The sequence below is a fragment of the Maniola hyperantus genome, chromosome 3 (assembly GCF_902806685.2).
Source record: "Maniola hyperantus chromosome 3, iAphHyp1.2, whole genome shotgun sequence".
In the NCBI taxonomy this organism is placed as follows: domain Eukaryota; kingdom Metazoa; phylum Arthropoda; class Insecta; order Lepidoptera; family Nymphalidae; genus Maniola; species Maniola hyperantus.
This window is the reverse complement of record NC_048538.1, coordinates 10,731,121-10,745,942: the sequence shown is the minus strand read 5'-3', so window position 1 is coordinate 10,745,942 and position 14,822 is coordinate 10,731,121. Positions and strand designations below refer to the sequence as shown.

Below are 14,822 nucleotides of genomic sequence, written 5' to 3'. Positions count from 1 at the left end.
TTGGCGAGGAGTCAAGGACAACCTTTATCATTTTATTCTAGTCGTATCCTGTAAAATGTAGATGTGGGCATGTGACTGTGAGGCTATAATTTGTGGTTGTAGGAACTTTTTACCTACAGCTCGTGAAACGAAAGGTGTCTGAACGAACCAATGCGCGGCTTACCCTGTAGAGATTCCTGCCATCCCCTTCACAACAAACAACCAACATCAAATATTAGATCGATGTATGAACTCAGATCTCGAGATCTCAGATCACGATAGACTACAGAGAGACATAGATGCAGTTAGCAAGTGGAGCCAGGAGAACAAGCTTCATTTTAATGTCTCCAAGTGTTCTGTGATGACGTTCAGCCGCGCGCGCGCCCCGCGCCACCATCAGTACCAGCTGGAGGGGCAGACGCTGCGGCGGGTCACGGAGGTTAGGGACCTAGGGATTCAGTTCAGCGCCGACCTAAATTTCCGGAAACATGTAGCCGATACATGTAAGAGAGCGTATCGGAATTTGGGTTTTGTCCTAAGACAAGCGAATGCGTTCACTAACATCAAGGCGTTGCGTGCTTTGTATGAAGCCCTGGTGAAAAGCCATCTGGAATGCAACGCATCCATATGGTCACCGGGTGAAGCTAAGTACAAAGTGATGCTGGAACGCATTCAAAATAAATTTTTAAGGTTTATGTACCTAAAGTTGTACGGAGTGTATCCGGGATACCCGTTGCTGTATCCCACTCTGTTTGTCATGGGCATGGTGGGATACAGTACACTGGAATTAAGAAGAGAAGTGTCCCTGGCTGCGTACATATTTAAGGTGCTAAGAGGGAAGGTGCATAACCCTGCTGTCCTGAAGGAGTTACGCTTTTGCGTGCCGAACGACAGTGGGTCACGCAGACGCAGGCCTCCACTGCTGGCGCAACCGCGCGCTCGCACTTGCCTGCTGCAGCGGGCGCCGCTCACGCGCGCGACTTGCACGCTCAACTCGGTCGCTGAACACATCGACCTGTTCAGCTGCTCACTGGGCGAGTTCATAAGGGCCACAACGTTGTTGTTAAGTTTTTAAATAAAGTAGGGTTATTTAAGTTTACTTAGCTATCGTATTAGGTTAGCCTGTAAGGATAGTTTTAAGTTGTGAATAAATAAAAAAAAAAAAAAAAAAAAAAAAAAAAAAAAAAAAAAAAAAAAAAAAAAAAAAAAAAAAAACTTGTTAGTGATTCTCTCAAATTTTTATAAGTAGTTTTAGATTTAACTATAGTTTGTTTTTACTGCGGTTTTTAAACGTAAAGTTAACTGCCGTTCTTGTTTAAACGACGTAGGTTAGAAAGAGGAAAGGCACTTTAAACATTAAAGAAATTCTAAATGTCTTGAAGTAAAATTATAACGTACCAAGATTATCTCGAAACTAATTTAACTATACCTACTTCAATATGAAACACGTATTTCTGAGTTTCCCAATTTCCGACCCCAAAAGAGCGCTAAAAGCGATATTAGGTATAGGGTGTTCATTTCATGAGTTTATCAGCTACACTGATGCTACACATGCAGATCATGATCTGTGGCTACACATCACTTGGCTATGAAATATAATCTACACAAACGTAGTAGTGATTACTAGATTAAAATAATAATAGGTCGAGAAAGGTCAGTGTTATAAATTATATTATAAAATATAATTTATTTTTGTTATTTAATTTATTCAGATTCTATTTAGTAGGTTCAATTCAAACTGAGGTCAAGTGTTCACTTAAAACTTTGGCAATGTTCGCGAATAAGATTGTTCGCGACTGTGTTTGTCAAACAAACATTTTTGTAAGTTAGCAATCGTCTTTTTCTGCCATAACCGGCGCCTCAAGGACAGCAAAAATTGCTTTGTTGACACCAACTGAGCTGAGTACACTTAAAACCAATAAAATACGTATTTGTATTTGCATACGCTTGCGAATATGCTTGTAAAGGTGGAAGGGGCCTGCATTTCTGCACACGCTAGAACAACTCCATAGCTGCTGGACTCTGGACATACTGAGCAACTGAGTGGCTAAGCATGTTTGTAACTTCAACATAATAAAATGATGGATTACGAATTCACATGCCTACCCACTCAGTAAGAAGTGGATTTATTTCAGCTTGTGTATTTGACCGGGGCCTTGCCCGGGCGGGATACGGTCAATGTAGTACCTATTGTATGAACTAATTCAAGCTAGATGTGCAACTCCCGGTAAGGGCACAAACTACTGATATAATTTTATTGCTCGGTTGCGGCACAGTGTGTAGCCAGTAACTGGTAACACAGCTCGTGAGTAACCAGGCACACAGTACTTGTTACTGGTGGGTTACTGGTACGACTATAATAGGTACGTTAAAACGTAACTACCTACTCATGAGTAATGACTAAGAATGATGAGATTCATAAATTAGGTAATTTATATTCATTTAATTTTGACATTAATTCAATTATGTAAATACTCATCTTAAGTCATTTAATTCTGTATCAATTTATTTAATTTATATTGGCGTAAAACATATCAAAAATCGCCCCTGTCCTTCGAATTCGAAGTGACTTTGCCCACTCGGTGAGATCATTCTGCATCAGCGTTCATGAACTCTTAAACATGTCCCGATTGATATGATAATGTTCTTATTTAAATTAAGTGCCATTAAGTTTTACGTTTTGTATTTGATTATAATTCGTTTGCCATTTTAGGGACATCATAAAGACAAGTGCACATTAGTGCTAAAAATGGTTGTACATAATACTATCTAATGTTTTGATTTCGGTGTACAATAAAGAATATTTTACTTTACTTACACTTTACTATACAATCTTTAAAGTCTAAACTAAACAAAATATAATATTTAATATAATATAATAATATAATACAATAATAATTAATATGATATGTTATTATTTGGCTATTATCGCCAGAGCATCTGGCATTCATGGCGTTTAGAGAGAAAGCTTTAGCTTCTCTGCGCAGCTATGAAATGTTCAAAATCTTCTGTTAGAACGCCCAAATCTTAAGCCTACCTAATGGAAGCTGCTACTTAAAATATACTTAAATACAAAAAAAAAATCGATCGCTTTGCCTATAAGTTATATGCCTATTGGACGTCAAGCCTTATGGACACACTACCTGTAGTAAGGTCGCACGATATATTAGGAATACGTTTACATGAGGCATTCTTAATTTCGTCTAGACGACATAAAAGTTTTTTTTTATTCATACCTACCAATAATACATAAAGTTTTATGTTTTACTGTAACATGTAGGTAATTAAATACCTATTAAGTACCAAAAATAACAGGCAAAAAATATTTTAAAAATTAGGTTAATGCCATTGACAAAGTGTTAAGTTCTTTAAACTTTACAAACAGTAGGTAATATTACTTATTATTAAGTTCAAAAAACATCAAAAAACATCATCTTAATTTCTTTATAGACAAAAGGAATTGTTCCAGTAAAAATTTAAAAAAAACTTGCATAATTCCCTTTTAAAAATTAATATAACTAAAGCCTAAAAATAGCTTAATTTAATATGTTGTAATAAATTGAACCAAAACAAGAAACATTGAGAGTAAGTACGTATACCTACCTATGTATTTACAAATTAATGTATATTATTAAGAAGACCCTGCATAATAATACATGTATGTAGGGTTACTGATCAGAAAATTGTGTGTACTTAGTACGTCATGACAAAGATCTCCACCGGTAAGTACAGAGGTACCTACTTTACACGAAAATATCCTTTTAGTTTTGGTTTTAGTCCATGAAGATTTTAATAAATGGGAAGATCCTGGTAATGACGTAATAAGAGGTATGTGATGTGTGTAGGCCCGGTCAAATCTAACTAAATCAAAACCATTATTCATAGTAATTAATATCTATACAAAGATTACTGCTATTATTCTATCATATTTAGATATATTTATTTAATTTATATAGAGCCTCAATAGCTCATTACGGTTAAAGGAGCGGACTGAAATCCGAAAGTCATCGGTTCAAACCCCACCCGTTGCACTATTGTCGTACCTACTCCTAGCACAAGCTTGACGCTTAGTTGGAGAGGACTTAGTTTGAATAAGTCATCATGCTTGACTAATATTCTTTAAAATACAAAATTTACCAAAGAACTTTACAAATTTTAATGAATTTCATGCATCATAAAAATAGCTTCGCCTGTAACTATTATATCAGCTAGCTTCGCATGAAGATTAGGCAAATGGTTTAGTTAGCAGTAGCTAAATTAAATGGTACACACGTACGAATAAAACCTTGACGCGAATGAATTCTTATTACTTATCTCTTTATCTTTAGCCACTATGCATCCACTGTTGGACATAAGCCTCTCTTAAGTAGCACCAACTCTAGAAGAAACTCAAAACTTTCTAACTCTGTTAGGAAATGTAACAGTGCACAAATAGCGCAAAAAAAGCAGTATGTGGATAGGTCCGGATTTGTCCGCCAGCTCCTCATGTATGTTTGTATGTGTGAGTTTTTTGTTCCACCATAACTTCTAAATGACTGAACAGATTTAGATGTAGAGATTTTAGATTTTGTTATTATAAATTGTTAGGATATGAGCAACGTGATTCATGCCACCGTAGCATATTATTTTGATTGGGCAGCATGAATGGCGAAAGCTTTTACTTTTAACGTTGTAACAAGTTTGTCAGTGATCAACTGATCAGTCAGGTCAAGGTCGTTTCGCGTCAGCTTACAAAAAGTGGCTTTAAAACATTCCGAACATATTCTTACCATCCGACGGTATTAATACTTTTTTCAATATAATATAATGACGTGTCGTTTGATATCACTACCCATATTATATTTGCGAAAGTGTATTTGTCTGTTGGTTTATTATTTGTCCTCAAATAATGCCGCAACGAGGCAACGAATTGAAGAGATTTTTTGCACGGATACAGTCAAAGACCGGGACAGTGACATAGGCTAGAGTAGTCGGACCAGGGATGCCAGCCAAGTAACCTCCCAGTGTGCCAGGAGGGAGGTTTCTTTCCTCTGACTAGCAGAGGGCGCAGTGCGAGAAGCATTTCCCAGCGATAAAAATAAAAACCAACCTACTTTTTATTCCGGAAAATCAAAGAGTTCCCACGGGATTTTTTAAAAACCTAAACCAATACGGATAAAGTTGCAGGCATCAGCAAGTAATTGTACCTATAATTATGGCGCATGAAAAACAAGTCTAATTTACGATCTAGCTGGAGATACCTATTCACACAGGTGTCTAGTTGTTTACAAATTTTCCGGATCCTATTGCGTATTCATCGGAAAGGCGATTGACATTATAATACCTATTTAATTTTTAGTATAGGTATTAGATACTATCATAGTAGGTGAGCGATGATAGCCTAGTGGTTAAGACGTCGACCTTGTATTGGGGAGGTCGGGGGTCTGGTTCGATCCCGTGCACGGACCTCTAACTTTTCAGAGTTACCTACATAGGTTTTAAGCAATTAAATGTCACTTGCTTAAACGGTGAAGGAAAACATCGTGAGGAAACATGAATGCCTGAGAGTTCTCCATAATTCTGTTAAAGGTGTGTGAAGTCTCCCAATCCGCACTGGGCCAGCAGCGTGGCAGACGATGGACTAACCCTTCTGATTTTGAGAGGACACCCGTGCTCTGTAGTGAGCCGGCGATGGGTTGATCATGATGACGATGATGAATTTTCAGTAGGTATTAGACACTAGATTTGTGCTAAAATCATCGTAGTATGACAACGAGCGATGATAGCCCAGTGGTTAAGACTTGTATTGGGATGGTTGGAGGTTAGATACCGGGCACGGACCTCTAACTTTTCAGATTTACCTAAGTAGGTTTTAAGCAATTAAATACCACTTGCTTTAACGGTAAAATATAAATAGTTTTATTTGCTAGAATGTGGTACAATTTGGTCTTGCATCCAGGTATTTTGTTCTAATCTAAAGGTATTTGTACAATGTGAAAAATTTACAATCAATAATGGCGCCAATTCTGTTGTCTCTCTCTAAACTAAATTTAGAGTATCTGCATCTTTTCTTTTTAAAAAGGAAGTGAAGAAAAACATCGTGAGAAAACCTGTATGTCTGAGAGTTCTCTATAATGCTCTCAAAGGTTTGTGAAATCTGCTAATCCACAGTGGCAGACTATTGACCTAAACCCTTCACACTCTGAGAGGCGACCCGCGCTCAGCAGTGGGCTGGCGATGGATTGATCATGATGTTGGTGATGATGATGACAACTAAAATAATTTTACAATCTTGTTCAAATACGTACTTTATTGGTGACGTAAAATTGTAATTTGTAGTAAGAATTAAGTTACTCTGTGAATTCGAATCACGACGAGGATAATAATTTACTTACATTGAATATGCGTAGGAAATTTTTTATCGCCAAAATTGAGGGCGGCGCCTTTCCACCCTTGACCTGGCGTTGCGCAACTCTGGCTCCCGAACACAACATTTGCGGATTATCAAGGTTGTCCCGACTGGCCATCTCTATCCTTGCCAAAATAAACGTGCAAACTGACATGTTTTTGTATAGATTACTATACTACTTTGTGAGATCAACACAATACGTCGTTTGACAACTCGTCCATGTCTCTACCTATTATGGTTCACGGAGTCTTAGTTATAGGGTTTCGTTGGCACCCCTTGGGTACGGAACCCTAAGAAGGAAACTAATGTCGAAATTTAAAAAAATGCCCGCCGAGTATAATGAGCATAATGGGGCCGATTCTCTTGTACACAATCTCTAAACTAAAATAAAGTGGCACGTCTACATCTATTGCTATCCGTTTCATAATGTTGCTTGCGGAAAATGATAGCACTAGATTTAGACCTGTTAGTTAGACTTAGTTTAGTTTAGAGATTGTGTACAAGAGAATCGGCCCCAATATGAATCTAAATCAAAAAAGTTTCACTATTTCGCTTTTTTATCAATGGATTAATTACACGCATTTTTTTTGTTGGTGGCATAGGTACTTATTCTAGGCCTCTGAATAATATTAATTAATGTTCTTGAACACTGCGTTAGTCGAGTTTTTAAATTATTTGCATATTTCATAGCATTGCTCATGACCCATTTACGTATTTTAAAATGTACCTAATGTATGGTTTCGATTTTAGGAGACATAGTAGTTGTATGACGAATAACCATAGGTACAGTACCTATATCAGTGATGTAATATTCCTATTATTATTCACATAATACAAAAAAACCCCGAATTAGCAGCTTACAAGACATAGATAATAATATAATATGTTTTTGTTTGCGCTATGTCTGATAAATATTATTGGTTCCTATAATAATATATAAAATTTCAAGGTCTTTCTCAAATAACAACGTTTACATAATGAGATGTTTTGTTCCGCGTTATTGCATTTGTTGAAAAATACCGGGTTCAATGGTTGACCGTGAATAGTTCAAAACATGTGTATGATAAAATTGCATGCCCTTGTTCAATTGTTGTATTAACGTAATTAGGGTTGTAACAAATACGAGACGCAAATTCTTGTAGTTTTCCATGTAGCTAGGTATTTTTAAGTGCTTAGGACTATAGTAAACTAGATGATGCCCACGACTTAGGAACTCGTAGGAACACTCATAGGAACTCTTTGATTTTCCGGGATAAAAAGTAGGCTATGTCTTTCCCCGGGATCCAAGCTATCTCTGTACCAAGTTTCGTCACGGATGGGCCGTTAAAGACTAGCAGACAGACAGACAGACAGACACACTTTCGCATTTATAATATTATATAGTAATATAGTATATAGTATGGATAATATAAGGTCCAATTTATAAACGGATATCAGTTCGTCTTTATTATATCAAAAAAGCAAAATTGTTGCTATATTAAAATTGAAAATAATATTCGGATGAAACATTCTTATTTAAAATTCAAAATTTAAACCCGAAATCTGTGTGTTCGTTAGGTATTTCTTTACGCTTCAATTACGTAATTGAGTACAATGGGCACAAAGTTTAAATAGGGCATTATATCCTGGTAAAACAAAGTGCATGTTCCTTAAGATTTTAAAAAACGAAGGATAGTTACGATATCCTTCGCTTTTTAAAATCTTTTTTTTGTAAACTCAAAGTAATTTTTCGAGTAGCAAGTGTCTATATGATTTTCCAGTTTCACACATTGACAACCCTATATTATGTATTGTGGTTGCGTAACCACGTGATTAGTATCACTGCCCATACCTTTACATTGATCCCCGGCCAAGGGTACCTGTCAGTTGGAAATATGGATTAGATACTTATATTATAGAAACCTTCAGATAAGGTTTGACATAATATTATTATGTTAATGTAGACGTAAGAGAGAGAGTAGGTAGAGGGCAAAGCACGCAAAGTCAATAAAGTAACGTCGGTTTTCAATATTCAATCTTTCTGTAATCTCGAGATTAGCTGTATTTAATTCTTTACAATGTGTACCAGTACAGGGTACTTACAAGTACCTACACTTTTTGAAAAGAAATAAGACATTTTGGCGAAGTAAATTGCGCCCGTTTGGTGCAGCCGCGCGCCATAAAATAAAATTGAATTGAAAAGAAATAATCCTGCGTTTTATTTACGTGGCTCGTGGCTGGTTATTATTTATTCCAAGCGACTCTCCGTATTCATCATCATCATCATCAACCGATAGACGTCCACTACTGGACATAGTAGGTCTCTTGTAGAGACTTCCACACACCACGGTATTGAGCCGCCTGAATCCAACGGCTTCCTGCGACTCGTCTGATGTCGTCCGTCCACCTAGTGGGGGTCTTACAACACTGCGTCGTCCGGTGCGAGGTTGCCATTCTAGCACCTTGGGACCCCAACGTCTATCGGTTTTACGAACTCTCCGTATTACTTGGAGCGAAATGAAAATCCTTTTAGTTATTTTTGAGACGCAAATTGGGGATTATTATACTTACGTATGTACCTTTTTCTATCGGATCAGTCAGTTGAACCATAAGATACTTACTCGTATTACAAGGCAAGTTTTACTTTTAAAAGGGCATTATTAATACATATCTAGTTTTAGGTATTGCAAACACCATCGACAAACCAAAACAATGTTTTATTGTTTAGTTAGGTATTAAAGTTTCATATTAGACTTCTAGGTATTCGTTGTCTATATTATTTTTCTGACACGTTTGTAGTTGACGTGAGAAATATTGTACCCGTGTGAATATCTGACTAGGTATGCTAACGTCTGTAATTCTAAGGTAAGTAAAAATTAAGATTAAGCATGATTTAAAAGGTTCTGATATTAAGCCCTTTGTTTTTTAAGTGTATCCTGTATTCTTACTCTCTGTAATTTTAGTAACAATAAAGTTGTTTTAAATTAAATTAAATTAAGATTCTGATACAAGTTAACCTTTGACTGTGATCTCACCTGGTGGTTTGTGATGATCAGTCTTAGATGAAAGCGGGCTAACTTGGAAGGGGTATCTACGTATCTACGTAGTTTCATTAAAATTTATACTAATTAAATTCCCAAATTGTGCCTGCCGGGAACCGAATCCCGGACCTCCCACTTATAAGACCACAGCGCACAAACTTTCCAATTACAATGATGTAAGATTTGTGAGAGATGTGCGGGCTAAGGTGGGCAGAATAAGGGTGGCTTTTCAGTTTGCCGGCGTGGCATAGTATGCGACAGGTTGAGATATAGAGATCGGGGAGGGAACACCCTGCACACCCGCCTCATACCCCGATAGCCATCACAACCAGTCGCAGACCATACCAAATAACAACTGCCCGGCCACGATACAGCCCCTGAAGTTTACAGCTTAGCGTAAATCTGGCATAATGTAATTTACCATGATCCACGAGTGCCCTTTTAATTATTATGTAAGTAGGTACCTATATACTCATAGTTATAAAGCTGCTGCTGCCTTCATCCGCGTGGATTCCCGTTGGAACACTTCGATTTTCCGGAATATAAAAGAGCCTATGTTACTCTCCAGGTTTTAATTACTATATCCATGCAAAAAATCACGTAGATCTGTTGCTCTATTGCAATGTTATTGAAGGACAAACCAACTAAATAACCAACAAATAAAATATACACTTTCACATTTATAATACGGATGGATAGCGATAACTTAATAGAAGAATGATATGAACAGTACATCATAATATACCTACCAGTCTATAAAATATATAAGCTGACTGCAACTGACTGATCTATCAACGCACAGCTCAAACTACTGGACAGATCGGATTGAATATGGCTATTAATATGACGTAGACGTCCGCTAAGAAAAGATTTTTAAAAATTCAACCCCTAAGGGGGTAAAATAGGGGTTTGAAATTTGTGTAGTCGGCGCGGACGAAGTTGCGGCGATAAGCTAGTATTTGTATAAACCTGAGTATATCCCTGTTTCATATAAAAACCACAGTACACATAGGTATCATTTAATATGTAAAATATTGTATCTGCAATATGACTGCAAACCCTTCCATAATTTGGGGCACAATAATTCCAAAGGCGCTGCGCGTAGTTAATAAAATATCCAGTCTGGCCGGATGCCCAATAATGGCCGCCCATGGTTCCACTATTTTTATTTTTCGAGTTCGAGTTAAAGACAAAAACAACGCATTATAAAATAGAAACTTACAACGATTTACTAGGTAGGTACGATATAGCGAACATTCCTTAATATTTTATTCTTTATTTTTGCATTTCACCTGCATCCACTACAATAATAACATGAGATATGCATGACATAGATATAAGACCCTGTAAGGGGCAAAATATAGGTAAGTAGGTACATTATAATTATTAGATAATTATGTAATATTTACAATATTCATAAATTATAATAACAGTCTTAACAATATTAAGAAAATAAAATAAATAAATAAATTCCTTTAAACGTCCAGCTTCTTTTTCTAAGTGTCATCTGGGTGTTGTATTGTATTGTAAGGTAAGTTTTAAAATGATTTTAGATCTATAAATAACTAGCTTATGCCCGCGACTTTTTCCGCGTGGACTTGGTACAAAAAAATACCTTTACTTTACCCCCTTAGGGGTTGATTTTCAATAAATATAGTATCCTCAACCCGATCCGCCCAGTGTATCGATTCATTTTTAATCTATTGAAGATTTTCTACGAAAAATATTTCGTTATCATTCAGTGACGCATCAATGTAGAACCAACCAATGTCAAATGAGCTCGGTGGCTATCATTCAGTGATAGACACTGAGTTAGCGAATCAGCCGGCAGTAGTTTGAGCTGTGTATAGAGTTCGAAACTGTGGGTTGATAGATCAGTCAGTCAATGAGTCCACCTTTTCCTTTTAATACCTAGGTAGTAGCTATTTAGATAATTGCTGCAGTTATTAAATAGCTTTAAGTATAATTTGGTTTATTATTATAACTAGACGATAGCCGCGATTTCATCCGTGTGGATTAAGGTTTATTTAAAAAATCCGTGGGAAGGGAACTCTTTGATGTTCTGCAGTAATCTGACTATGTTGGTCTTCGGGATGCAAGATATAAGTATATCTCTGAAAATTGGTTAAGTAGATGGGCCATGGTAAGGTTGTAACCTTATCACGGCTCATCTACTAAACTGTCGGTTGACAGATACACTTTTACATATATAATATTACTAGATATTGCCCGCAACTTCATCCGCATTTAATCAGGTTTTAAAAAATCCCATGGGAACTGAGCCGTGCAACAGACAGATTTTCGCGTTTATAATATTAGTATGGAAGTATGGATTATGGGTATAGGACCTACTTAAACACGTGGCATTTTCATGGACAGATAATAATTATTTAATCATTCATTTTAAATAATATTAAGCTTGATAATAATAATATGCCACTGTAGTGGCATGGCCATTGGCCGTGTGTGATATTTGTACTACGAATAGCTATTTGATTTACATAATATTATAGTAGCCAGAATAGTGTATGACGTATGTTTAAAATAAACTAGTATAAACACGGTAATAACGTTGACCATGAACCCTGTGACTTCTTTACTGTCTTGATAAACGATTCTAATGAATCAATTGATACAAGTGACATTTGTTCTAAGAAACACAACATACGATCTTTTAGTTGTGAGCTGCCTCAATAGCCTGTATGCACTTCCTGGTAACCACAGGTACCTCCTACTGTGATACTACGCAGTGGCTCTTTAGTTTCAAGAGAACTACATTGTTACTTCTACTAATTAACCAAAGCAAAACACAAAGTTAAGTTTGTTGTCACATCCATACCTAAATTAAAAAGTTATGTAGGTATGATGGTAGGTGATTTAGTTGGTGATAGTACGAGGCTTATTATATTTTAGGATGCGATCTGTAGCAAATATGTACCTAATCAAAAAAGTTATAGATTTTATAACACAGCAGCTCAAGCACGAACAGTGCGATAACTCTTTTGCGTCAATTTTTTTTTTAATAATTTGCTTTTGCAAAGCCTTTTTGATGCAAACCCCGCAAGAAAGCGAAATATTTTTTTAAAGATTTGAACAGCCTTTTCAGACTAAAATCGTTGCTTGTATAAAAGTCTATTATTGTCTGCTCAGAATTATTGTCTATCCTGTTTATAAATTGAAACCGCACTACAATATTAAGCAAAGAAAATATTACGATACGTTAATCAATTTACTAATAAAAGGTTATTGAACTTTCATTCATAAAAAGAAATAGGAAAAACATTGGTTTTGCGGTTTACGTAACAGAGTTAATCGTTCGCTTTTATTTATGTCAATATACTTACTTCGTTTGCATTTCAAACAATTTCATATTTTGGGGCCAATGGCTGGATATGACTGATTCATGGCGTGAGGTATTGCATAAACTTCATTGCTTGCGTAAATCGAGCCGGCTTGTAATAAATCATATCCTGTGGAAACGTAAAATTTCAAGAATGTGTGTATGAACAGTAGGTAGGTAAGTAATTATAAGTACTCATATGTTTCATTTTTGGTCGCGGTCAGTATTGAGTCACTGTTGAACGAGTTCACATTATCAACACTCAACACCTTTCTTTGATAACTTTTGGAATAACGTCATGTTAGACTATTGGACGCTAATGATGAAAATGCTGTATCTAAAATACGAGTACATATTTGTAACCAACGACGCTTACGGCTTATTCAAGTTTTTTTTTGAAAGCATTTCATAGAGATCGAAGCTTTGTTAGCATAGTTATGAAGTTTAACTAAAGTAGCTATTATTGTCCTTACTTCCTTTTGCTCATTATAAATGTTCAAAGTTTGCTATCGTTGAGCGATTAATTGATCTATTTGGTATTTTTTAGGGTTCCGTACTTACCTCAAAAGGAAAAACGGAACCCTTATAGGATCACTTTGTTGTCTGTCTGTCAAGAAACCTACAGGGTACTTCCCGTTGCCTTAGATAGAATAATGAAATTTGGCAGGTAGATAGGTCTTATAGCAGACATAAGGAGAAAAATCTGAAAACCGTGAATTTAAGGTTACATCACAAAAAAATATTACCTATATATTGTGGTCATGAACTAAAAATTTGTATTTTCAATTTTTGAAGTAAGATAACTATATCAAGTGGAAGTATCAAGGGCTTTACCTGTGCATTCTAAAACAGATTTTTAGTGATTTTTATGTACCTATCATAGTTTTCGAATTATCGTGCAAAATGTCGAAAAAATACGACTGTAGCACGGAATCCTCGGTGCCCGAGCCTGACTCGCACTTGGCTGGTTTTTTCGTTATTTATTACGGCTATTGCCCTTGAGCCCATCTATCGTCTTAATAAAACCGATCAAGTGCGAGTCGCACTGGCACACGAAGAATACTAGCGACCCGCCCCGGCTACGCCGACGACGGACGGACAGCGGAGTATAGGGTCCCGTTAGCTCCCATCGAGTACGGAACCCTAAAGAATTTGGGGTACTGAGAAATGGAGAATGGAGAATAAAAATCTAGTTTAGGGAATATATTTACGAAAGTCGTGCATCTTTAAGGATGTAATATTTTCAATTTCCTACTCAGCCTAATGCTAAATTCATATGATTCATACTTCATAGGTTTATTTTTCTGGTAGAGTTTTAGCGCTACGCCGTAGCTGCTGTGAAAATAAAATTATGACTTTGCACACCTTTTTTCTTTTTAATTTCTGTCTAAAGTTAAATAAAAAACTTATTTCAATTACCATAATATTACTTACATCTTACTTAATGACTAACTAAGAGATTTTTTTTTAATTTTGATACCAATCCGCACTGGTCTGCCAAACCGCACTTGGCAATCTGCAGCGTGGTGAAACCAGTGATGGGTTGATCATGATGATGATCATGATATTAATACTTATCTATACTTATTATAAATAGGGTATACCTAATTATACAGGTTCTATTCATACAACCAATATCCATACTAATATTATAAATGCGAAAGTTTTGACGAAATTTGGTAAGTACCTACAGAGATAGCTTGCATCCCGGGGAAGGATATAGGCTACTTTTTATCCCGGAAAATTGAAGAGTTCCCACAGGATTTTTAAAAACCTAAATCCACGCGGACGAAGTCGCGGGCATCAGCTAGTTAGATATAAATAGGATGTATTATGTTGTAGTATATTATTATTTATAACAAGATGGATAATTTTCGGCAATTGATTAGTGTAAGCTGAGCCTCTCTCTAGTCACTACCATACCATAAAGAACGTGTTTAAGGCCTAACAATACGTGACATATAAAAAACGTAATATATAAAACACAAAAATGTTTCTACTTATGTGCGTTCTAGACATTGAAGCCATCCAACCGATGTGCCCTAAACCGGTTTCTTTAGAAAGGCAATAATGCGAAGATGGTTTTAGACCAATA

The 14,822-nt window shown here is 36.3% G+C and overlaps 1 protein-coding gene across 1 annotated transcript; it reads left to right on the top strand.

Moving 5' to 3' along the window:
* The first annotated feature begins 226 nt into the window (after nt 1–226).
* Nucleotides 227–1,054, top strand: LOC138404731 (uncharacterized). The gene has a single exon (XM_069509528.1). It carries the CDS (start codon nt 227–229, stop codon nt 1,052–1,054), a length of 828 nt encoding a protein of 275 aa, XP_069365629.1.
* The last annotated feature ends 13,768 nt before the right edge of the window (nt 1,055–14,822 follow it).